We start from the raw sequence: 26485 nt of genomic DNA, 5'->3' as shown, positions 1-26485 counted from the left end.
ATGGGATGGACCATGTCCATGACACATCAACTGCTTCTAGCTTGGAGAACTACTTCCTGGAATTGTCAAACTGTCTCAAAAGAGCATTATTTAATTAGGAATTTTGCATAGCTATTAAAGTAATACTTTAAATTCTGTCTTTGCATGCCTAATCCTAATATTTAGAAGGCTAATAAGGTTTTTAAAAATAAAAGGTAGACCTCTTTTCCTAAGGAAAAGATTTGCTAAATTCAGCAAATACTGGCTTTAAAGAGAAAAATGTTCTTTGCAACAGGTAAAGATGAATAGGAAGATTCTTGGGAGTCTAAATAATCACCCCATATCTTAGAAGTCATCATTATCCTAACATTTTTTCCTGCAGATTCTATGTGACCTCCAAAACACACACGTGCAAGTCTTTTAAGAAGACATGGAAATTGCAATTGGTCCAAGATTCAACAGCACAGCTCCTAACTGGCATGAATAGCATTATAACAGCTATTATGTTGGTTATTAATAGATTTCTAGATCCAGGACAAAATGACTTGTTAGCTTATAAAATCCTATTTTACCCCATTTATACCTTCTGGGCCATGTCTGCTACTACGTTTCTGCCTGTCTTTTGCATTTTTTCTGAAAGAGGATGTTAAGGGTCCTCATCCAACAAGGTGAAGTGAATGGGACTTAGAAGTGATCCTTCTCGGTAAATACTTCCATACTGTGGTATCCCTGAGTGTATAGGGCTCCATCCTGTTAGTTTCTGGAAGACTATGAAGATCATAGTTCTTTCATGTTTTAGTTTCTTGATTGATATGAAAAAAGTGGACCCTGCACTAGGAGGAGGAGAAGGGGGGAAGAGGAAGAAGAAGAAGAAGAAGAGGAGGAGGAGGAGGCTTGTTTAAGATAAAAATGATCATTTTCCCTATCCTTATGATAAAAAAACAGTTTAGCACATTTAAAAGGAGGAGGAGGAGGAGGAGGAGAAGAGGAGAAGAAGAAGAAGAAGAAGAAGAAGAAGAAGAAGAAGAAGAAGAAGAAGAAGAAGAAGAAGAAGAAGAAGAAGAAGAAGAAGAAGAAGAAGAAGAAGAAGAAGAAGAAGAAGAAGAAGAAGAAGAAGAAGAAGAAGAAGAAGAAAGTATTTGAAGGAAGTGATATACAATTTGTTCCATGCTTGGATAAATAGATGTTAATTATTAACTTTGAAGCACTATATGGCTCTAGGGCCAAGTTATTTACAGGATCACCTCTACCTATCTATCAATCCTACCATATCAAATAGGGTAAGCATGCTTCTAGTCCCTTCCCTTAAACATTGCCATTTTATGGGATTTAGGAAATTGCCTTTTTCATGGCAGCTCCTGCCCTGGAGAACACCCTTCGCCTTGAAGTCCAGCAGGCCTCTATCCTCCTAGCCTTCAAAAAAGCACTTAAGACCCTTTTTTCCCTCTAACTGCTGGGATAGAGTGAGGTGGATGAGAGGATTCAATGGGACTGCATGTAGAAGCTTAACTTTAGTGCCAGGCTTTTAATGTATATAGTTTTAATGGATGTATGTATTATGTTGTTTTATTAATTTATTGTAATTGTTGGCTGAGAGCCACCTAGAATTCGATATAAGATGGAAAGCTATATAAATGTTTTAAAATAAAAACTAAGTATGTTCACCTACGTGATATGAGTATGTGATTTCTCCATACTGAGTAAAGAAATAAAATTCTCAGTACATTAATTTATCCTATCGTTGTCATACTTACATGCCACTTTTTACCCATATCGACTGAGTAAGAAAGTGAAATTCTTTATTCAGAACTGAACTCGTAGCTTCTTGCAAGTGCAGCTCTTTGCCTTCACAATTCTCCAGTGCAAAAAGGCTGATCAATGGCTCAGCAAAAACCTGGAAGAAAGGAAAAGATGAATATCGTGTTAATTAGTTACATTTAGATTTTCTTTAGCTCCTCATATGTGAAGAAGCTTTTACTTGGTTTGGAAACGCTTATTTAGAAAATAACTTTGGCTTCATTATATTCTGCAAATTTTAAAGAATAAACCAAAATTAGCATAAATCCACGGTAAAGTAGATTCAGTACTAATCTATCCATCTATTTAATGTTATTTGTTGAGTTCTCTAATCAACTAGTTCCAGGCAATTTATTGTAAGTGATAGATAAAGATAAACAGATAAACAGTGATTATAGTTGCTGATCTTGAAATCTTATAAAATGGACTTTCATACATCTATCTGTATAGCATTTTTTAAATAATAAAAAATGGGACCAAGGTGTGATGTGATCTATATTTTAGGCAAGCATGTATAATATGGATATATTAGCTTAATTTTCAATTTTTCTCCATGATTACTTGTCTATCAATTTATATGTCTTTAATTCATTCAAGTAACTCTAATCCTCTGAAGTCATTCAGTGCATACTAGTCCTAATTAGTTATATTGTTTAAGACAGGAAAATTGGATTAAAAACAATCTCACAAGCAAAATTATCTCAGATCCAATAGATTTAAAGGTAGAGAGTATATAAAACTCAAATGTTGAAATGCAACTCTTTAAAATCAGCTATGATGGCAGAGAGTTGTGGGAAGTATATATGGAGCCAAAACTTCTTCACACCAATAATAGATACAGATGTAAGCTAAACTAAATAAAAGTTGGCTGTAATTACAGAAATAATTGTAATGAGAATTCCTTGTAATAGGTCAACTGATAGTCATCCATATTAAAATAACTTGATTGAATAAATTTTGTTGTTTACAAATGAACTTTATTATTAAGCAATTAAGTATACAGTTGACTGAAATATATTTTGTTTACCTTTTAAATTTTTGATAAAGACACAGGCAAAAGAACTAATTTGTGAACTCCTTAAACAAATAAGGTTAATATTTAATATTTACATAGATCCAAACTTGGTATAATTATGCACAAAAGTAAAAGAAATGTTTTGCATTATTGCCCTGAGTGTTTAACATCTAATATTACCTCCTTCCCACTGAGGAAAACAACAACCAAGAAGAACACCATTCCGATAGACTAGCTGTTTTGGAAGTATAATATTGAAAAATGCATCCTTTACCTAGGGCACTTTATTTTCTGTTACAATCTCCCTTAACCCTCTGCCAATCTCTGCAATTTTTAGATGTTTTAATACATTTCCAAGAAGAAGATACCTTGTAATATGAATTTAAGCCAATTAAAAAAGCAAAATAAATAGAAGGCCCAGAAAAAAAAGCTTTCTTAAAAACAAACAAACAGAAACTACTGTGCTCATTCAGGTAGTTTTGTTTGACAACTTTAATGTACAACAACTGTTGGTAGTTATGATAAAAAGTAACTTTGCAACCTTTACAGTTCTGTAAAGCAAAGAAAAGCTGAAGTAAGATCATAAGCACAATTGTGATTTCGTTCAGCAACTGCTCTGCTTAAGGACCAAGCGATGAATCCCAATTGCAGTCACCAAATGAGGACAACCTGTAAAAAACCTATTTTTTCAAAGTGATGATTATTATCCTCTTTTATCTAAAATAGATGCCTGCTGTATACACGTGATGAGATAAGGTGAATTAACTTAATTTGTGAAAATTATTAAATTATTTTAAAAAACTTATTTCAAAATATTTTAAAATACATTGCAATATTAATGTTGAATAATGAAAACTGAGGAAACCATTTTCATGGTTTTTTGTTGAAGCAATTAAGCACAAATTTAATTATCTGCTAATCCAGCAGAAAAGTTAGCATGTGTGTCCTGTTCAGCAACATTTCAGCTATCCCTTATTCTGAAAGAATGTTGTTGTTTTACTTGGTTATTACATATTGTCTATTACCATGACTAAGTTTATAATGTCTTAACCATTTTGTAATGTATAAGTTACCACTGAATGTTGAACATAACATTAATTTTGTAATGTGATGCAACTATAGTTGTTCCTATTGTTACAAACAAATGCTAGAGATTTTCAAACAATCTATCAGAAAGTCATAGGAAATAACTTGTTTTTATCTTCTAGAACAAGGGTGTCAAACTCACTTTTATTGAGGGCTGCATCAGGGTTGTGTTTGACCCAGTGGTGGTTTTCAAAGATGTTTACCACTTTGCGCATGTGCAGAGACTTTCCTACTCACCCCCTGCAATCCCTGTAGCTTCAACAGCTGCCGCGCAGCAATTTGCTGTGCCACGCAAAGCAGCTGCGCTTCAAAAGCAGGGAATAAAGGTCAGTATGGGAGCCTGGGCGGAGGAACGGGTGGGTCCAACAGCAGCTCATCAGAGAGAACCGGTTCGGTCTCAGCCGATCTTTGGTGCTACTGGCACACCAGAACCAGGCCAAACCGGTGGAATAGCACCACTGGTTTGACCTTGGGATGGGGTGGGCATGGCCAGCTCAACATCACTTGCCTATGGTGGCCTGAGCGCTCTGCTAGCAAAAATGGGCTCCTGAGCTCTGTTTCGGGTGGGGCAGCACCCTGCAACCCTCTGCCAGCAAAAACAGAGCTTGGGATGGCCACCTGTGGCCCTCCCAAGCTCCGTTTTCGCTGGCAGAGGCACCGCAGGCCAGTGCTTCACTGTTTCCAGGGCAGCCCTGCAGGCCAGATCTAAGCACTCTGCGGGCCGAATTTGGCCTGTGGGCCTTGAGTTTGACACCCCCGTTCTAGAATTATTTCTCTGGACTGCTACTTCCTATTTATGTAACAGATTTTGCAGATCTGCTACGTAAACATCAGACAAACCCCCCCCCCAAAAATTTCTGTCTCTGTGCAATCTAGATTTTTGAAGTAGTAATGACTGAAGTGGGGTAAGAAAGTAACACGAGTAAATATCTCAGACAAGACCATGCCTCATTCTCACAAAAATAGAGACAGGAAGTTAAAAAGCAGATTTAGATTTGCAAGACTCTTAAGCTTCACAATAAAAATAGTACTGACCTACATGACATTGGATTCCTAGTCTGATCTACCTTGAAGGGCTAATATCCATATTATTCCTTTCTTCTTGAATGGGCATGAAGCTGAGGCAACTTCAATGGCTGCATAATTTAAGTGAATTAAATTTATTGAGCTAAATGGTTCATAACATTTTAAATGATTCTTGATTACTAGTTAACTTCACTTTAGAACAGGAAATCCTCCCAAATTTATCTGTCCCTATTGTTCCAATGGTTATCATTTCTTACACAGTAAATAACTTTTCATGTAAGGAATATAAGTCAGGTAGTTCCTTTATAATTTTACGACAACCATGTGACACTATATGGATAGTATTTCAGTGTAAGATCTCTGTCAAGTTGTGTAAATCCTTTACTGGATTGCTTTCATTTAATAAAAAGTTTATTTATATGGATAAATTTGGCTTCTTACCAGTATCTGTTAGAGATGTATGCTTCAACTCATGTAAGATAAAAAAATATAAATCAGAACCACAATTGCTTGGTTATATTCTTTTGAGGGTACTACATTTTGGACTGTTATAAGGCTTTTCTGAATATGGCTAGCTGGTAAGTTCTTACATGGTCAACAGGCTTAAGGGACTTGACTTTAGTTGCTGAACACCCACAGGAAGCAAGGTCAGGGTAGAGATCTTCTTCTAGCACACACTGTTCAACAGCAGTTTTTCCCTGATAATAAAGCAACCAACTGAAAGATAAAAAAAAAATCGACATGAAGTTGTATTGGGTTCTACCAAATAAAATAGCATAGCATAGAAATATAGATTTATTATTGCAAATTACAACTAAATGTTGATGGATTGATGAGTAGAAACAAAAAATATGTAATTGCTAGCATTCGTTTCCAAATGCCCTTGATGAACTTCTCAAATGGCCTTGTTCCTAGAATTCCCTATTTCTATTATTCTATTCAGGAAATGGAACAGAGAGAAAAATCTCTGTGCAGCATTTGTGAAAGTACTATTTTAATCTTCATATCTCTACCATAGTACTGACCAGAACTTGTAATTCAATGTTATGTATTTCAATGATAATAAAAGGACTGCTAAGGGTTGCATTGTTATCTGAAGAATCTCAAATAGGCTCTTTGAAAACACAACAATTGGCAGACTGCCCTTAGATCTGAACTTTTAAATTAGCAAAAAGCAGTGAACTGGACTCCCTCTAACTGCTGTTATTCAAATTCAATTAGCAGACTACTAATAGTTTCAAAGGGTTTGCTATTATTTATTAAATTAAAATCATTCAATAATGATCTTCAGTCTAAAAATTCAAATTTCAGATTCCAATTTTTTCGAGCCCAACATGTAACTCTCACCAAACTATTTTACAAATTAATTCAACTGATTAATCTAGCAGGATCTTCTTTATAAAACATATTAATTTTCTTCTATAGCAGTTAATTTCTTGAAAGTGAAAAATATAAGCAGTTGCAGCGAGCCTTGCCGACTGTAATAGAAACTGTTGTACTCTAGACTAGAAAAGCTCTTGGCTAGCCACAATTTCTTAAGTTTCCATAGATTTCTTGCTGACAACAAAAGAACATTTATTTCAGTCCTTTAGGCAGATGGTCACAGTTCAATGATTACAGATAACTTCAGAAAAAATAATGAGTTACCCTGAAATGTCTAAATGCACATATATACATGCTTGTGCCATTCTCACTATAGTTGGTAATTCCTTAGAACCAAGTAACTTGCATTTTAAACAAAGCATGACTTTTGGAAATTCTTATAACCCTTCCCAGAAATGGCAAAAAGAAGCATCTGAATATTATTTTATTTAACAAGGTAATATTTTGCATCTATCTATATGTATAGACTGGGGGTACAAGGCCGGCTGCATACACTTTATTTTAGGCCATGTAACCAGGAAGGTGGCGGCTTAGAATGGAGCTTGTTCCAAAATTCTGCCCAGCTGCCCTTCTATAGGGATGTTTAAGGAATTTGTTATGAATCTATCTCTGCAATCTTTGATCTTATCTGGCCTCTTTTTTACCGTGACTGTTTGCCAGCTTCTCCTTGCAGGTACCAAATCTGGCCCTGTTCTATTCAGTTTTCAGGAAATTATGGTGCTGATGGCCATGTAATAAATCCTTGTATAACTTTTTACACAATATCTTTTTAAAAGTATATTGGGTTGTAAAGAATGAAAAGAAATAAAAACGTTAAAAAAATAAAAAATAAAAAGGCCTACTATGCTACCTTATACTGGCTGGTTGCTGGGAAGGTGGGGAGCTGGGGGGGGGAGAGTTATCCCTGGAATGTATAAGTGAAGAATGCTAGATGTATGTGCCAAGACTATATACTCCTAGCAACTTTAAGGCATTAAAGTTACCCCAGTTGCCTAGTTAAGTCACCCATACTCGGCAGCAGCAATACAGGAAGATAGCAATAGTAATAACACTTAGACTTATATACTGCTTCTCTGTGCTTTACAGAGTCAGCATATTGCCCCCAACAACCTTGGTCCTCATTTTACCGACCTCGGAAGAATAGAAAGCGGAGTCAACCTTGATGCTAGAGACAGAGGATCACTTTAGGGATAATGGAAAATGCACTCTTTCTTATTACGTGTAAAAGACAATATTATACAAGTTTTGTATTTTACCATAAAACCCTCATGGATAGAAAATATAAAATTGTTGAGGATATGGTGCTGCATTATGGGCTCCTCAAGTTAGATGGCCCTCAACGTGGCCACTCACTCTCATCATGTGTAACGTCTAACAGGACAGGAAGCCACAATCTGGATGGAGTATGATGAAAGACTGATTTCACATCGGCAAGGCAATACACAATCAGTCCCCTTACTTATTCAACCTATGTGCTGAATCTGTACTGAAGGCAGCTGGAGTGGAAGAAGATGAGTGTGTTTTTAAATTGGAGGAAGACACATCAGCTTTACTGATGATACCACTCTGAAAATGCAAATCATCTGTATGGTTTAGTATATAAAGGAGCACAATGAAAAAATGATTAAATGTAAAGAAAAGGGAGCTAATGGCAACAGATACAACTAACAGTCTTAGAAATGACAATGAAAATATTAAAAACATCAAAATAGCTTCTGCTTTTTAAGACCAGTTATCAACAATAAAGGAACCAGAAATCAATAAATATTTTACAGACTAGCACTTGGTAGGGGAGCAATTAAATCGTTAGAAAAGATATTCAAATGCTATGTATCCCTACTGAGATCAGAATTGTCTCAGTAATGATTCCTCTTCTGATTCTATAAAAGTGAAAATTGGACTTTGAAGAAACAAGACAGAAAGAGTACTGATATTTTTGTATGTTTGTGTTGAAAAGATTCCTGAGAACACTATATGGATAGCCAAGAAAACAAAAGGCACAAGTGATCAGGCTTAATTTCGGAGATCTTATGTAAAAACCCATCTTTCTTTATAAGTCCATAATATTGGGAAAAATGAAAGAAAGAAGCAGCAAGATGGATGGACTCAATTCCAATAGTGAAGAATATCCTGACATATTTTTAGCACATAATCAACCATATAACCCAAGGTTTGGATGGAAGGCACTAATGGTGACAATACTAATTCTGTTATGCCTAACAATTTATCTGACCACATTATGTGCTACATCAGGCCTCATTATGATGTATAAGACTCAGGGTTTGTAGTCCTATATAAGACCACTACACAATCTGCTTAACTATGGTACAAATTTGATTGCATGCAAGAACAACAAGTATAAGACACTTAACAATTTCTTTCTCTTTTAGGAGAGAAATACTTCAAAACAGTTTAAAAATGTATAAGAACTAAATCACAGAAATAGATTGAAATCGTTTTCCAAAATGCTTTAAAAAGTATGCATAAATCAGCTCACCATCCCCGTAAAACTTTAAATGAGCGTGGTATGAATGATGTAAAATCAGCAGCTTCTGTTGTAAAATCAATACATGATCCCTGGAAGTGTATATTATCAAAAGCTTTGATCTGTAAAGAAGCAAAATACTGTAATAAAAAATTAATGTGTAAGAATCAGAAAATGAACTATGTAATGGAAGAGCTTTTGTCAGGCACTACCCAATCAACTGAAATATAAAACATATTTATGTAAGCTGCTGAGTTTCTGGAATGTGACAGGATAGAAATATGGCTAATAAATAATAAATTGTTTATATATGATTCTGCCAAAAGGATTGTTACAAACACACACATTGACATAATAACCTGCTTATTACTATTAATTAGTAAGATGCAGAAATTGTTAGTGTATTATTGCTAACTAAGGTTAAGGTATTCCACATATGACTCAGAACATATTATTGCTTTCCAGGAAGTTATTTGTCAGCAACATATAGATCTAGCCTAAAAACTGACAGAATGTGCAAGACTTTCATTACTGTTAGAAAATACGAAATCATTCAGTAAATGTAGTAGTAACCACACAGGAGGGCATGGGTGGCAGGGGAGGGGGTGCAAAATGATCTGGTGTAAAGTTTGCACACACAGGCAACTGAGGTATGGTTTGTAGCAGAATGCTACAATGCTGCTTTTGTCATTCTGATGAAACAGTAACTGCTATAATTAAAAAATAGTAGACATGTTCAAGTCAAGTTCTAATAAAGTTGGGAATACAGCACTTCTAGGTATTTCACAGATGAAAATTCTCATCTTTCATCCACAGTGGCAAGAACATCAAAGAAACAAATATTTTTCAACTATCTCATCCTCTCACAAATTTAGTAGTTTTAGTTTTTTTCCTCAAGGAAAAAAACCAGTCCAATTGCCTTTTGAAGAAAACAGTATGTTTGTGATAGCTGACACATGCAACTGACTTCTTAGCTCCTAATAGGTTCTTGTTTCTCTTTCTGATGCCTTGCATGTTTGTTCCCACCAGCACTGTTATTCATTATCCTGAGCTTCTTGCTGTTACATTGTGGCTTGCAATGGAATGCAATGGAATTTACTCCATTCTTCTCAGCAGTTCAAACCAAAAACGTTGAAAATAACATTCAAAATACAACATTTAATCAAAGAAGCAAACTAAATTAATAGAAGCAGTTTGAGGTTCATTTTCTTGCTCTTATACCAAAGTATAAAGAAGTCTTTCAGCCTCTGCTGTGAGCATATAAGCAATTCCTTACTTGACTCTATTCTCGTCCTTACCTTCAACACATTCTTATTCTGCTGTGGCTTATAGTCACAGGTTGACCACAATGAACAACACCTTATTTCAAGAACTTACCCAGTGTATAGGTTGATGATCTCCCAATGGTTCCTATAAAAAGAACATATATATATCATATACACAAAAGTATGTTATTAAAGAAAAATCCAAAACACATAGAGAAAATAATTCAAGAAGATATAGTCTGAAGGTTTTCCTGGTGAACTAAGCTTGTGAAAGTTCTCTAAGTGCTGAGGAATAACTGAAGTTGATCCATAGATTTAAAAAATGACCTGAAAGCTCCTTGAAATATAGTTATTGTAGCTAGGATGACAAATTGAATATGTCTTTTATAAGTTGACTTAACCAACTGTATTTCAATTTCCTATTCAAATGGCTTTCTTTTAATAAAATATAGGTTCATGTATATACTGTATATCCTTGGTTATAATTTTATTTGTTGCGTTCTATTTCAAATAACGCTTTTTGTATTAAATTTTTCACAAAATTGCTTTTTCTTCTTCTCTGAAATGTTTTCATAGTAGCTAATTAATTCCGTGTATTTCTTTATTTTGATGATGCTAAGAAGCAATCATAAAAATCCTAACAGATTTATAGGAATACGTTGTAAATATATTTAAAAGAATAGGAAACCATAATTTCATGCATGATATGAAGAGTTTGTATAGGATTGTCTTAACTCTTAAGGCATTGATTATTATAAAATATTTATTTTATTTATAAATATTATTAAAAATAATTTCCAGTTTATTGCACATCTTTTTCCAGAAATTGTGATAGCTTACCAATTTAATGGGGCGAATTGACATAATTGTTTCACTAGTGCCACCCCAGTCCAAAAAACATTTATATTTTCCTTTCTCCAATATATATTGTTCTCCACAGAAATACTTCTGTTGATAAGCAACCCACCTAGATATAACATACAACAGACATTTTAAGATAAGTCAAATATATATTAATAATCCGTAAAACACTGTAAAAGAACCCTGAATTTTTCATCTGTTCAACTTCTATGTTTTTTTTAAAAAGGTATTATATGCAACTCCTTGTTAAAATTTTGACCAGGTTGCCTCTAAACATTTCTTGGTATGCCCTTATTTCATCTTGAAAAAGGGATGGCTGATCCATCCCAATTCTGGCTCTATAGGCATAATGTAATGTGAATCCCAGGGTTTTAGGCTGGAAAGTTTAAAAATACAACCCAGAAATGGCAAAAACAAATCAATTGCTTAGTTTAGTGTTGCCAAGAAAACAATACTGTATATAACATGTCTGTGTACCGTATTTACCGGACTATAGAGAGCATCGGAATATAAGCCGCACCCACTAAATTTTAAAAGAAAAAAATATTTTTACATATATTAGCTGCACCAGACTATAAGCCGCAGATATATACGTTGTGAAATGAGATATTTACACAGAAAGAGAAGAATGCTCTTCGCATGCAGACAGATGTCTCCAACGTCTCACCATTGATTCATTAACGCCAAGCTTACGTGCAGCAGCTCTATTTCCTTCCTGGATAGACAGATCAATTGCTTTCAACTTAAAAGCTGCATCATATGCTTTTCTTCATGTACTTTCCATGATGAGGGTGTGAAAAATATTTTGCCTTCGTGTGTGTCGTGCTGCTTGTATTGAGTGCGCCAAAAACTACCGGTAGCATCCTCTTCTTTGCATTGACCTCTTGCATCTGTCACATTTTTGCGTCCCCTGATGGCAGTTAGCGAAGAAAAATCTATAGATAAGCCGCATTGTTGTACAAGCCGCAGGGTTCAAAGCGTGGGAAAAAAGTCGTGGCTAATAGTCCGGTAAATACGGTAATTATCAAAAGCCAAGTTACATTTGAGAAGTAATTATTGAAATATAACATATACCGTACATAATGTTTCTATGAGATATAAAGTATTTCCAGATTCAATAGTTATAAGCATAAAAAGTTAAAACAGAACCAAGAACTCGTATCAAACCACAATACTGAATTCTTAGCTTCCAAGTGTTACTTTTCAAAATAATGGATTAATTGTTTGACAAACATTTTAATGTCATTTATGAAGAATATAATACTTTATAGTGTAGCTAAATGTTTTACTAAATATAAGCTGTTACTCTTGATAAAAAGAGAAAAAATATTCTGTTCTTTATATGCTTAAGACTAAACTTATAACTCAAGTTCATCTCAAGTACTCAAGTTCATCTTTATTATTAGAATCTATATATGCTATGTGAATCTATATATGCTATCTGTTTTTATTACTTGATTGTTCTGTGATCATAGCTAAGCCAAGTCAGTGTTGTTTAAGTTAAGCAGGGATGGACCAGTGCAGTACCTATATGGGAGGCATCCTTCACCCCCATCCTAAGTAATAAATTTAGATTAGAATAGGAAGCTGAAAGTTAGAATGGGGAGTTGAAAAATATTCCTGCAGAAGATCGTAGCAAACCACTGCATAGTTATATCTATATGGTCGCTAAAAGTCAAACTCAACCCAAGGGCAAACTGTACTTTTAATTACTTATACCTTTTTATTTAATTTATTTATGGAGTTAAGACTGAAATTATAAAATAGGAAAAATCAGGCAATTCAAGCTGCACAAACATTTGAAATTCAACTTACACTCCACTTTTCACATTAATTGATCTTGTCACGAGGCCAAACCCTGCCCATTCCAAATCAGGAATTCCTTGATTTATAATATCCAATACTTTTCCATTTTCCTCATCAGTTTTGAAAAGTGTTACTTCAGATTCCATAAAATTCTGGAATTTAAAAATTAAATTAGGAACATCTGTTACTACTAAAACCATCCTTTCGTTTGTAACATTCAACTAGCCCAAACAGTGCTTAATAGTGCAACAATTTTGAATCAAGTTACTTCACATCTGCTAATTTAAAGAATGCTACAAAATCCAGCACCCATCACTTCTGGGGAAACAAAATTTCAAGATCTCAGGCCAGTTGTTTTCACAAGTTTGTGGCTGTTGCTGTGGTCAACTGCAGTCACATGACTGTTTTCCAATACTTCCCTTCAGTTTTCCACAAGCAAAAACAGTAGGGAGCTGGTAGGACGTTGGAAGACACTCCTGCTCCCACTGTCCACCCCCAACCATAGCCATTCTTTTTATTTGTTTAGGAAGTAAGTATTTCTGAAAGGATAACCCAGCAGATCATGGGTGATATTGTGCATTCACAAAATTCTTCAGCTAATAAATATAGAGCTATTTTCCTCAAATTATTTGATTTGTTCTGGCCAAGATACTGGCATACATCAAATTCAGTATGCATATAATTCAATTCATTATTACAACGTCTAGAATCATCCAAAGCTAATATAAATTTGTCTATCTAGAAAACGTTATAATAAACAAATGACTACATTTATAGCTGAATGGTGAAAATTTAATAGTGCTCCTTTTTTACATGTATTACATTTTAACTTGCTTTCTTTTGTCATAGAATTTAAATAAAATAGTCTGTAATTGCTCTCCACTTTCCTCTTCTTAAAACGTTTAAATACAGTGGTGCTTCAAGGTTTGTAAACCCATTTGAATTTTCAATATGCAATAAATATGATCTAAAACGGATGTCAAACTCGATTTCATTGAGGGCCACATCAGGGTTGTGTTTGACCTCCACTGGGGCGTGGTCAGGGTGGGCGTGGCCAGCTCAATGTCACTCATTTTGGGGGCACCTGTGGTGGCCAAGTGCTCAGGCAGGACTTCCCTCAGACTCTCCCTCACTCTCATAACCTTCTTTCCTTCCTTCCCTTTCCTTCCTTTTTCTTCCCTGTTCCTTCTTCCTTCCCCCTTTCCTTATTTTTCCTTCCTTGCTCTGTTCCAATCTTTCCTTCTGTTTCTTTGTCTTTCCTCTTTCTCCTTCCTTTTTGCATGCCCAAATGCAAAAGGAGAAACATTTCTCCTTTTGTTTTGTTTTTAGTTTGTTTTGCTAGCCCTCTGCCAGAGAAAATACCAGAAGTGCTGAAATGGGACTGTTTTTTGGCCTCCAAAGGCTGCAGAGGCTTCCCTCAAGCCTCTGGGAGGGTGAAAATGGCCTTCCCCGGGCTCCAGAGGCCCTCAGGAGGCTGAAAACGGGCACTTCTGGTATTTCCGGAAGGCCCATTTTTGGCCTCCCAAGGCTGCAGAGGCTTCCCTCAAGCCTCTGGGAGGCTGAAAATCAGCTGGGAGGCACACGCATGCACAGTGCAGGTAAGTTTGGCTGGGGATCGAGTGCCCGCATAAATGGCTCTGCATGCAACCTGTGGCATGTGTGCCATAAATTCGCCATCACAGATCTAGACTTTCCCACAAGCAGGCATGATATTCCCCTCTGAAAAAAAAAATCTGAAAAGTAGCCAGGGGTGCAGGGGTTGCCTAAGCACCCACCACGGTCCGCACAGCGCCCGGTGGGAATTAAATTGGCAACGCCCTTGAAGCTTTAGCAGAGTATCAGGCAAAACTTTGCAACGAGGTTCGCTTCCTTCCCGCATTCGCTCCCGCGTCTCCACTGCCGCCCGTGTGCGCTCTTTCAAGGCCGGCCAAGAGACCCGCGCCACGCACCAAGAAATCGCACACACAACACCAACGCTAGCGACAACACACATTCAAACTAACCAATTAATGGCCTCCATCCCGCTCTGGGTTCCCCAGGCCCGCTGGCAGAACCAAGTTTTCAGGGCCTTCCAGACAGCCAGTCTAATCTGGGGGTGGGGGTATGATGTTCCAGAAAGAGGGAGCCACCACGGAGATAGCCCTTCTTCTGATGTTTCCTTACCTCCCAGCTCTGGTGGATCAGGTAGATGTGACCGGCAATAGCTAACCTGGTCCCAAGCCACTTCCACATTGAGTTACTCCTTCTTGTATGCTGCGGTCAGAAATGACCTTGCAGGCGAGCTTTTTCCAGTCAGGAATGGACTGCTCCTCCCCCGAACCCCAGGCAGAATAAACCTCACCGCTTCCCACCCGCTCCTTCGGCTTGGCAGCCTCCGTAGCGAGGTCAGAAGGCAGATCGTGGGGAGCCTAAGGGTGCGCAGGACGCTTTTTAAAATTATTATTATTATTATTACTTTATTAGGCGGGACAAGTAGTTTCCCCAAGGGCATTTTTGGTGCAGGGACAGAGCGCAAACGCCTGTGTTTCCCGGGTCCCCCCGCAATAAAGTCCTTTGACCTCGTGCTTCTGGTCTCCTCGGGAATCTCCTCCACCGAACAGAGCGGGGATGTTCCGCCGGCGTGCTGAGCGGCCTCTCGTCATTGCAGGGGAACGCGGTGGTGCTCCCGCACTTACCCAGGGGACGGGCTTCCATTCATTCCCGCCGCCGCCAGCGGGGTTAGCTAAACCGCCGGAGCGGCAAGAAAGGCGCCAATCGCGTTTCTCCCGTGAACTGCCAGCTTTAGACTCGCTTTCTTTGGAAAGGGGGCCTTACGGCTTCCTCCCAGCTGGAGAAGACAGCGGGGCGGGTAATTCAAGCCGCCTCCGCCGCCGCCCCAATCCTCCATGGGAGGAGCCCGTCAGAAGACTTCTGCCTCTGCCTCTCCTCAGGCCGTTGCCGGAGCAAAGGCGGCAGGTCGAAGAGGGGAGGGGAAGGAGGAGAAGAAGGGGGAAAGGGGGGCGATTCCCCAAAAATCGGAATTCCAATTTTAGTCGGAAGAATATCATGTCTGCACAAGTTTTATTTGGATCAACCAAGTGTTGATCCATGGGTTGTGCCAGGAATTGACCGACTGGTTTCATACCTGAGCCTGATGTCACAGACTGAGAAAGCATGACTGGCCCAAAGTCACCAGATCTGTTTTCACGCTGAGGTGGACTAGAACTCACAATGTCTTCTATCCTGGTGCCTTAACCACTACACCCAAACAACAAAAACAACAATGCAAAAACTCTTGGCAGACTATTTTCTCTTCCTTTATTATGTGAATTCTTTTAATGGATGCATTAAAAGGTTAACCATTATGGTCTTCAAGCTTCCATAAACATTTATCAGATGTTACCTTGAATACAATCAAATTTAATGAGCAAAAATAAAGAAGTGCTTTGCAAAGTCAATACTATGAATTTTAAAATATTTTTCATTTCCTCAATCTTACTGAATTGACATTTATTTATTTATTTAATGTATGGCATATCATACATGGAATTGAATTGACAACAACACTTAATTTACTAATACATGTTCAATTCCAATTGAGAAATAAAATGTTGAAAGAATATTGCCTTAAAGAACAAATGAAGTACTTACAGCTTGCAAAAATCTAACAGAGAGCAAAACACTGCTGACTCCACCCCATGATTGCCAGTGTTCATATTCTCCCTCCTCTAGCAAGTATTGCTGGCCTTTATATCGTTCCTTGTTGTAAGCAACCCATCTACAATGTTGATAACACAAATTTTGACAAAGTTAGAGAATGAATGAATATTACAAATATATTGGTAATCATTAAAGCATATCATTTGGCACTGCTCCTCTATGGCATATTTTAGTAGCTTCCATTACAAGAAGGAAAACAAATGATTCTCTATAACCTTTGCCCTATCCTTAATCCAAGCAATTCAGAATAATCCACAGCATCTATCCAATTAGATTTCCACTGCAATAGTGTGAGATATGTTAGACATCCCCACATTTACCTGTTGACAAATCAATTCTACCTTTAGCAAGATAAGTCTGGGGCTGGAGCAGTTGGCTAATAGTTCGAGAAAAAACAACTCCCATTCAGGTTAAACAGCAAGGAAAGAATTTGCTGAATGATTTGAATTTTCCCTGGAAATAGAGTACCTATATACTTCCATTTGTGGGATACAAGGGAAATTCTCTAACATATAACATTGTTTGTTACATATCTAATTTAGCATCCATCACTGTTGGTTGAACTCAGAACAATTAAGCTTCCAATATTTGTTTTTACATACATTTGGATTCTGATTCCAGAAGACATTCTATGTGCTGAATTCTTTTCAATGACTTGTGAATATTACATATTTCATCTTCTCTAGAAGAAGTTATTAACGCCTTTCTATAAATAATTAAATTTTACTCCAATGAACAGTTTAAACTCAAATTTTGTTTTCTTGAATGTATGAAATAAATTAATAAGGATATTAATACATAGTTTACTTCACTTTACTTTATTGTCATTGCATCTTGTACAATGAAATTAAATACCATCTCAGTGTACAATTTATGACTATGAAAATAAACACAAACACACATCCCTTCACACTCCAATATTGAATTAAAAACCCCTGATATTGCATTAATATTGTACTATACAGTAGAATTCAATAGTTAACTGCTCTGAGATAGAAGCTGTTTTTCAGCCTATTTGTCCTTGTTTTTATTATCCTGTACCCTCTGCCAGAGGGTAATAGTTCAAAAAAAGGGTGCCCAGGATGAGATGGATCTTTGAGAATGTTTTGAACTTTCTTAAAGCAGCAGGAGCTATAAAGCTCTTCCAAAGAGGGGAGAGCCAATGATCTTCTGGGCAATGACGTTAACCCTTTGGAATGCTGTCCTATCTGCTACTGGGCAGTTGTCAAATCATACAGAGGTGCAATAAGTTAAGATACTCTCTATGATGCAGCAGTAGAAGGTCACCAGCAGTTTCTCATTCAGTTGTTGTTGTAGAATTGGGTCCCTAGAGGTCATTCTTTATTCTTGAAAAAATTCTTTTTTCAATACTTTTATTTGGGATTATATTATACATGTAAAATTTGTACAATTATAAAATATTTCTTCTACCATGAAGAAAATAAAAAAGTAAAAAAAAACAAAAAGAAACAAATACAAAAAGAAAAAAAAATCCACTCTTCATCCCTAGCAAGTATAATCAACATTAAGAACGTATCACTATATCTTAAAATAAAACAAACATATCTTAATTCTTTATATTCCCTAGTTCAGTGTTGGCACCAAGCGCCAAAATAGGAGCGTGCATGTACGCGGATGAATGCCAAAATTGGAAGATCAGCTCCTCGACATGTACACGGGGGAGCGCTGGAAACTGGAAGAGCAGTTTCCATGTGCGTGAATACCAGCTGGCCATGTGCAAGCACGCACCGGAACTCAGAAGAGCAACAGGTGACGGCTGGCATGCCTGGAGAGATGGCTCTGCATGCCACTTCCGGCACGCACGTCATAGGTTCGCCATCACAGCCCTAGTCTCTATAAACCCATTTCTAAAATGTCATCACTCTCTATTAAGGAGAAAAATCCAGTAAGGCTTAATGATAACACAAGTATTACAAATTTTATCTTCTATATCCAATTTGAACCCATCCTTTCCTTTTAAATAAATCTCACTTTTCTTAAAATAATAAAAATTCAGTCTCAATTAAAAAACAATTAAACATTACCAGAAATAACAATTATAATCCAGTCGTAATCAAGAAGCCATTAAATATTGCACCAAATAACAGTTTCTTATTTTAATTTTGGTCATAGACTAATTTTGTATCTTTTTTTCTTTCTGCAGAATGTCTTTAAAATTCTGTAAGAAACTTCTGGCATCTGCTTGCTCCTGCTCTCTTTTCTCAAAGTTTTTTTCCCCACCTTTTCAAGCCCACCTTATACATCCAAGGTAGCAATTCCAGCAAACCCCTATTGTAATTTTAGTATAAGGAAATAATTCAAATCACTGATAAGGTTTATTATTTGTATTTGTTTTTCACATTTTGAGTCATCATCTTTCATTTGTAAATCCATTACTTCCATCTCCTTCTTATAAACTGATTTTTAATTCCACCTGTAGTTTTATTCAATGGAACGTGACTCTCTAGTAATACCAGTTGATGGTAATAAAGAGTTAAATAATTCAAAAACCTTCAGTATTGTTCATGTGCGTGAATACCAGCTGGCCATGTGCAAGCACGCACCGGAACTCAGAAGAGCAACAGGTGACGGCTGGCATGCCTGGAGAGATGGCTCTGCATGCCACTTCCGGCACGCACGTCATAGGTTCGCCATCACAGCCCTAGTCTCTATAAACCCATTTCTAAAATGTCATCACTCTCTATTAAGGAGAAAAATCCAGTAAGGCTTAATGATAACACAAGTATTACAAATTTTATCTTCTATATCCAATTTGAACCCATCCTTTCCTTTTAAATAAATCTCACTTTTGTTAAAATAATAAAAATTCAGTCTCAATTAAAAAACAATTAAACATTACCAGAAATAACAATTATAATCCAGTCGTAATCAAGAAGCCATTAAATATTCCACCAAATAACAGTTTCTTATTTTAATTTTGGTCATAGACTAATTTTGTATCTTTTTTTCTTTCTGCAGAATGTCTTTAAAATTCTGTAAGAAACTTCTGGCATCTGCTTGCTCCTGCTCTCTTTTCTCAAAGTTTTTTTCCCCACCTTTTCAAGCCCACCTTATACATCCAAGGTAGCAATTCCAGCAAACCCCTATTGTAATTTTAGTATAAGGAAATAATTCAAATCACTGATAAGGTTTATTATCTGTATTTGTTTTTCACATTTTGAGTCATCATCTTTCATTTGTAAATCCATTACTTCCATCTCCTTCTTATAAACTGATTTTTAATTCCACCTGTAGTTTTATTCAATGGAACGTGACTCTCTAGTAATACCAGTTGATGGTAATAAAGAGTTAAATAATTCAAAAACCTTCAGTTGCTGTGAGTCAAATGTTTCTTTTAAACAGTCATCTGGTGCCCACTAATGTCTAATCTTCAAAACTTTTCATCGTTATAGAGTGTAAACAGGGTTTTTTTTCTCATGGGAGAGAACAACATATGAGCCCCAAATCTGTGTGAATCTTTCCAAAACAATAATCATCCTAATAAAGGTGAATATTTGTAACTCAGGATTGACATGAGGGTTCCTTGGTGTTCTCTGGCCATGCTTGTTTTCTTAGAATTAGAATTCTTTTATTGGCCAAGTGTGATTGGACACACAAGGAATTTGTCTTGGTGCAAATGCTCTTCAGTATACATAAAAGAAAACGTACATTCATCAAGAGTCAAGAATCATAAGGTACAACACTTAATAATAGTGATAGGGTACAATAAACAATCAAATCATACTAAGGAAGTCTTGCAGATGTTTCATTACCCAAACTAGATAACATCATCAGTGTTAGTAAGGATTAGTTTGCTGTCAGTTTATATCCTGCTGGCTTGCCCTGTCAGTGTTGGTGGAGGTGGTCTTAAAGATCCTTTGGTTGGGCTGTTTACTGTTGGCTCTTTGGCAGTTTCTTGATTGGGTACTGTTTACTTGATTGTTGGTCTGATGTTAATCTTAGAGTTAATCTATGCTGATCTGGGTGCTAATTGCTGGTTGAGAGGCTCTTGGGTTTTTTGGTGGGGCTGGTTGATAGTCTCTTTTGCATAGTCTATAGATGTTGCTAATGTCTATGTGTCTATTGATGGGATATTTGTCAATAATTAGCCTCTTGCTGGATATTCCAATAAATAAAATCTTTAAACTTTTTTTTAAGGATTGAATGATGCTCACCCAGTGATTTCAATAAAATATGCCAGTCTGAAGACTCTTAATCTTTAAAATCAAGGAATAAAAAGAGTCCAAAATGGTTACAAGATGATCTGGAAAACTTAGAATCCATATTAAATGGCATTAGTGGCTCTACACAATTTTCCTGATTGCAAAAACACAGCTCCCGCCATCAGCTCACAAATATGCAGCTGTATGGAACAAGTGTGTGTAATCTGACAATCTGTCTTTAACTCCAGAGAGATTACAGCTGCTTCCTGGGTGCTTTTTTTTGGCTACAATGTATTTGTTTCTTTGAGAGGAATGCCAGTTTGCCATTCAAGTCACTGGAAGTGACTCTTTCACTTGAAAGAGTTCAGTTCAGGTTTTTGAGATCTATTCTTCAAGTACCTCAACCAATGGCCTTGATTTAGAGTTCAAGCAAATTTATCAGTTCTACCTAAGAAAAACTTGAGTCACTCTGCACATCTTCTTCAATCAGCCAGAGACCTTAACTACATAACAATTTCAAAATTTACAGGGGTTTAACGTTGGCTATATTCAACAGTTATTATTGAAGGGAATTATTTAAGATCTCTTTTGTACAGAGCCCATCCAAGTGATGGAAGAATAGTTGAATATTTGGACTGACAGAGTGTGAGGAAGTGGTGTTGAAACTGTTCTCTGCTCATTTCAACAGTAGTTGTAGTCATGCAAATATCTTCTCTCAGGTAATTGTCCATTCCTCCAGTACTCAGAGGCATTAAAGCTGGTGTTCCAACTACCTGAGTAAATGTGCCACACCCTGGGTTTTCAAGGTCATGCTGACATCCAGAGGCAGATTTACTTAGTCTTTTGAATGCTAAGACAGAGTGAGAAGAGGGTAGGTATAATAGGAAAGGTGCAAATGACATACAGATAAGGAGTTGAAGGGTTTGGAGACTGGCAGCTATTACAAGTAGATAAGAGCATTTTCATTGAATTGCCAGGACCATAAGCATATTCTGGTGGGAGTCCTACCTAGACCTTGAAGCTTTTCCTGGAGATCTGCAACAACTAGAAAAGGAGCAACCACCTTATCCCAACAAGTACAAGAACATTTGAGAAAAAGCAACAATTATATATTACCTTAAAGATTTTGAAACTTTAATTTGAACTGAGTACTAAAAGAATAAAAGGATTGTGGTAAAGTCATAGAAATGTGGAGTTGATCCAAAGCAATAACCTATTGTTGGAGAAGGTGTGTCTTGCAATAAAGCATGTGTATAGATTTGCTAGGCTGTGCTAAGTCCGGTTCTTAGAGAGAACCCGCACAGGGAATACATTCTTTACTAATATCTCCTATACAGATGCTTGCCAGGAATTATCTGCATTCTTCACTGAACTTCCTTGTTTTATCTTGTTACTATCAGATCAATCTGATTTTACTTCTTTGTTCACAGCTAAGTACTACTCTATAGTTTGTACAGTACACTGTAGTGTATCTTCTAATCCTTCTTGGTTATTTTAGAACAATTACTTTTTTTCTTTCTTAGCCTAATTGTGGTTTTCTTGTCTTATTTGTTGATTTATGACCAAAGAAAAAATGATTGATTGATACCTGTTTGAGCTTTTTTCTACTAATTTTTTTAAAACATCAAAAAACAGTTCCCAGGTTTGCTATATACATGACATATCTTAAAGAAGATGCTTTAGAACTGTTCTGGCTATGCATTCATAAACAAACAGAGAGAGTTACATTCATCAGCAACAAATGAGCAAGAAAATAATAAAGTAAACCTGCATACAAAATAGAACTAATTTATAATATTTGGTTATTAACCTGACTCTCTCTCTCTCTCTCTCTCTGTATATGTGTGTATATGAGTGCATAACCAGAAACCATTCTAAAGCATCTTTTAATAAAGATGTGTCATTTACATAGCAAACCTTGAAGCCAATTTTTTGCAGTTTTGAAAAATGTGAAGACATATTCCCCCCTTAGGCTGCTTTATGACTTGGGAGTGACTTATGTAAATTACTCCCATTACAGTCCACAAAAGAGGAATAACTTAAGAGACAATAAACCAAGCAATGATAGACTGATTTATAGTTGTATCTTACATGAAGTTACCTTTGGCCACATGCTACATTTTATCTTCCTACTGTCAGTCCAGATAAGATAAACATACTATTAATACAAAATATCCAGTTTTTAAAATTCTCTAGGAAAGTCGTCTTGTACAATCTGCAAGCTCATAAGATCTGTTTGAGAATTAAAGAATTTTAAATGATGATACTTGCACTTAGCTTTTTCATTAATAACCACCAACTAATACCAGTACATTTATAAAAGGTTTTGATTATCAAGTTAAGATATTTATAGCTGATGGGTGTGGGCTTTTATCTTTTTTTAAATGAAATATTGTTCTTTTTTACTGATTAAGTTTCTAGTGGAAAGATATTTACATATTTTAATATTCTTAATAGTAACAAAATCATACTTACATTCCACCAATGACACGTATTGATCCAATTCCCTGGAAAGCATCAGAATTTTCAAAAAGTATTGGAATGCAATCTGTATTCTCAGAAAGATTTTTACACCATCCTCCAAAGTGTGGTCTTTCATATATTATCATCTGCAGAAAATGAGAAAATTGATCCTTTAAAATACATTTTTAATCCTGTGTTTATTTGGGAGATTGAAGAAAGGTTTAATTATAAAACGCAAAATATTTATACAATTTGAAGAAACTGCAAAGTCTGTCTGAACAGCAGCTTCAACTGAGCATTCCATACTTATAAATCTTTAATATTCAAAATAAATCTTTAAAAATTAGGGGTAAAGAATACCAATTTGGTTTTTTTACACGAATAAATTCCTCTTCCTAAAAGGATATTGCTTACCATAGTATTCATAGGCATTTGCACCTTTAGGCCACCCTAAAGTACAAAATAAAATAAGAAATATGAATACATACTTCCATATTAATACATAGTATATAATATTAATACATATTGATTCTATGAGATACCTTATAAATCAATCAATGAGTAATTTTTTACATTTCTTATCTTTGCTTTTACTGTGTTTTAAGAAACTTGATTGATTTCATGAATAAAAAAGCTTCGTCAACATCACAGCTGACTAAATTAATGTGTTTTGTAATAGAGGGCAGATATGCCTGGGAATTTTTTTCTTTTGCTTTCTAATTCATAGCACCAAACAAGAAATTATTTAGAATTACTAAATATTAAATATTTAAATACTTATAAGGGTTGAGGCAGTTGGGATGGGTACATGCAGTTCCTATACCAGATATGACTGTTATATAAGCATACAACTACTTGTTTTCAAAGCAATAAATTACAGAACCCGTTAATCTGGATGGATAGGAGAAACCTTTGAGAATGTAGTCCTCTACATCTTTGCCCTAGAAGTAGGCAACCAACAACCATGTGTGGCTTCAGTTTTATTTGCAATAACAATTTCAATTTAGTCAAGTTGTACCTGAGATTTTCTAGTCAAATCAAGATAAACTGAGATAAACTGGTTAGGTGTCAAGGAGGTCTATATTTTATTAGTAATTTTTCCCAGGAAATTGGTATTTTTAAGAATCATGAATGCAAAGTTTTTAATGACACAATACTGTTTTCTTGATATTTTTAGACAGGGAGGAAACTGAAAGTGGCAAAATATATTCATACAAGTTATCAGGAAATATATTAGTACCAATCCAAAATAATTTTGCAGATATACATTTCTATTATAGAAAATAACTTTTGAGTACCTCCTAGGATTGTCTATAGAGACATGGATTGATCTACAATAGTAAGAGTATTAAACCACTATGACTTTTTCAATCCTGATTTAGCAGCTAGCACTTAGCATCTTATAACTAAAGGTTATGACCATTATTTATTTTTTCTTCAGTATTTCTAAGTAATCTCTTCTAAGTCAAACATAATTCTCTTTGTCAAGTACCAGAAGTTTGATTTTAACAGACATAGATTCTTCATCATAAGATTAATAGCTTATTTCTGAACTTGTAATAACATGACAAAATAAATATGAATTTTCAAGCATAGCCACATTCAGATCTTGATTTAAAATTACCAAAAGACAGAACGGACTGTAGAAAATTAAACTGATTATAGGCATTAATAACTCCTTACCATTTTCAATGGTCGAAAAGATTTTACATCAGTGGCTGAAAGTTTACATGGACTTTGATTTTCTTCTAATACCGTTTTTTCTCCTTTGTAATCAGTATCTGAATAAGCAAGCCATCTATTAAAATGAAGAATTAGCCTATTAACATGATAATTAATGTACAACTTTATTCATATATCTTTGATTAATACACATTATTCAAGGAGCATATAGTCTTTTTTTAAAAAAATTTTATTGGTTTTTAAGACGAACATAGACAAACAAAACATAAAAACATCAAGCCATCTTCCATATATATACATACAGTGTGCCGGTTGGTTTACAAATTGTGCTTCCATTTCGTAGTCTTCAATTACAATTACACTGTATATATTCTCATATTTTCAATCGTATTAAATACATTAATATCATTGTTAATCAATCATTTGACTATACTTTTATTCATTCATGTTTTACAAAATAATCATATTTTACTTGTTTTGTGACAGTTCATATTATCATCTCAAATCTATCCTACAATCATTTTGTAGATGTAATAAGAAAAGAATACATCTTTATATATTTATTATTTTCTAAGAATCTACATATTTCATTACCATATTTCATTACATTTCATTACCATGTTTTATTTTCTAACCATTGATAGAATAGATCCCAGATTTTATAAAATTGTTTATCATCTTGTTCTCTGATTTCAAATGTCAATCTACTCATATCAGCACATTCCAATATTTTCTTAATGATTTCCTCTTGTGATGGTATTTTCTCATTTTTCCAATTTTTAGCAAATACAATCCTAGCCACTGTTTATACATTTACAATCAGGTATTTCAATTCTTTACTATATATTTCAGGTAAAATTCCCAATAAAAATATCTCTGGTTTCAGATCTATATGCTTTTTTGTCATTTTTTCCAACCACGTGTGGATTTTAGTCTAATATTTTTTAGCATCCGCACAAGTCCACCACATATGGTAATATGAGCCAAATGTCTGATGACATTTCCAACATTTTTCTGATTTGTTCTTGAACATTCTTGCTATTCTTGTCGGGGGAAAATGCCACCTGTAAAACATCTTATACAAATTTTCTTTATATGCTGTTGACAATGTCATTTTATAATTTTGAAACCACAATTTTTGCCATTTCTCTAGATCAATCCCATATCCGAAATTCTTCCCCCAAGCAATCATTGTTTCTTTAACTTGTTCTTCTTCTAGTTTAATTTCTAATAAATATCCATACAATTTTTAAATCACCTTTTCATCAGTACCTGTCAAAATCTTATCTAAATCAGTCAGTTTATCATAGAAACCTTCTGTTTTAGAGTCTTTATCATACCTTGAATGTATTTGCGCATATGAAAACCAATTCATCTTTATACCTTGTTCCTCTAATTTTTGTATAGATTTAAGTTCACCCTTTTCATTCAATATTTCACCATATCCAACTGTTTGTTCCTTTTTATATATTATAGGATAAGAAAATGCTTCAATAGTTGACAGCCAGACTGGAATTTTCAAATAGCATTGTCTTTTAGTCTTCTCCCAGTTTAACCATAGAGACTCCCGTATATAATGTCTTCTAAAATACCCCTGTGATTTAGTTCCTTTATACCACAGAAAAGCATGCCACCCCAACAACAGATCATGTCCTTCTAATGTCAACAATCTAGTGTTTCTTAATGTTATCCATTCCTTAACCCACATCAAATTTGTAGCTCGGTAATACAACTCCCAATTAGGCAAACCAGATCCTCCTCTTATTCTAGCATC

General features: G+C 35.5%; 1 protein-coding gene across 3 annotated transcripts in view; it reads right to left on the bottom strand.

Moving 5' to 3' along the window:
• The window catches only part of CRYBG3 (crystallin beta-gamma domain containing 3), a 73341-nt gene that overhangs the window by 9726 nt on the left and 37130 nt on the right, over positions 1–26485 (bottom strand). Inside the window, exons 9-19 of one of the 3 annotated variants that reach the window (XR_015749802.1) lie at positions 24712–24826; positions 23443–23478; positions 23041–23174; positions 16334–16460; positions 12713–12855; positions 10877–11003; positions 10149–10181; positions 8784–8893; positions 5494–5620; positions 1734–1873; positions 563–812 (exon numbers count right to left, since the gene is read on the bottom strand). Coding sequence is in view for 1 of the 3 variants with exons in the window: in XM_026664025.2 (XP_026519810.2) it covers positions 1734–1873; positions 5494–5620; positions 8784–8893; positions 10149–10181; positions 10877–11003; positions 12713–12855; positions 16334–16460; positions 23041–23174; positions 23443–23478; positions 24712–24826 (1092 nt within the window). In the remaining 2 variants the exon portion in view is untranslated. Of the gene's footprint in view, positions 1–562; positions 813–1733; positions 1874–5344; positions 5621–8783; positions 8894–10148; positions 10182–10876; positions 11004–12712; positions 12856–16333; positions 16461–23040; positions 23175–23442; positions 23479–24711; positions 24827–26485 lie in introns of all 3 variants that reach the window. The other 2 variants (XR_015749803.1, XM_026664025.2) reach the window with 2 other exon arrangements.

The sequence above is a fragment of the Notechis scutatus genome, chromosome 5 (genome assembly GCF_049901735.1).
Source record: "Notechis scutatus isolate UNSWTSFEM ecotype Mainland chromosome 5, rNotScu1.2, whole genome shotgun sequence".
NCBI classification, from domain to species: domain Eukaryota; kingdom Metazoa; phylum Chordata; class Lepidosauria; order Squamata; family Elapidae; genus Notechis; species Notechis scutatus.
Note: the sequence above shows the minus strand (reverse complement) of the source record. Positions and strands in the feature narration are given on the sequence as shown.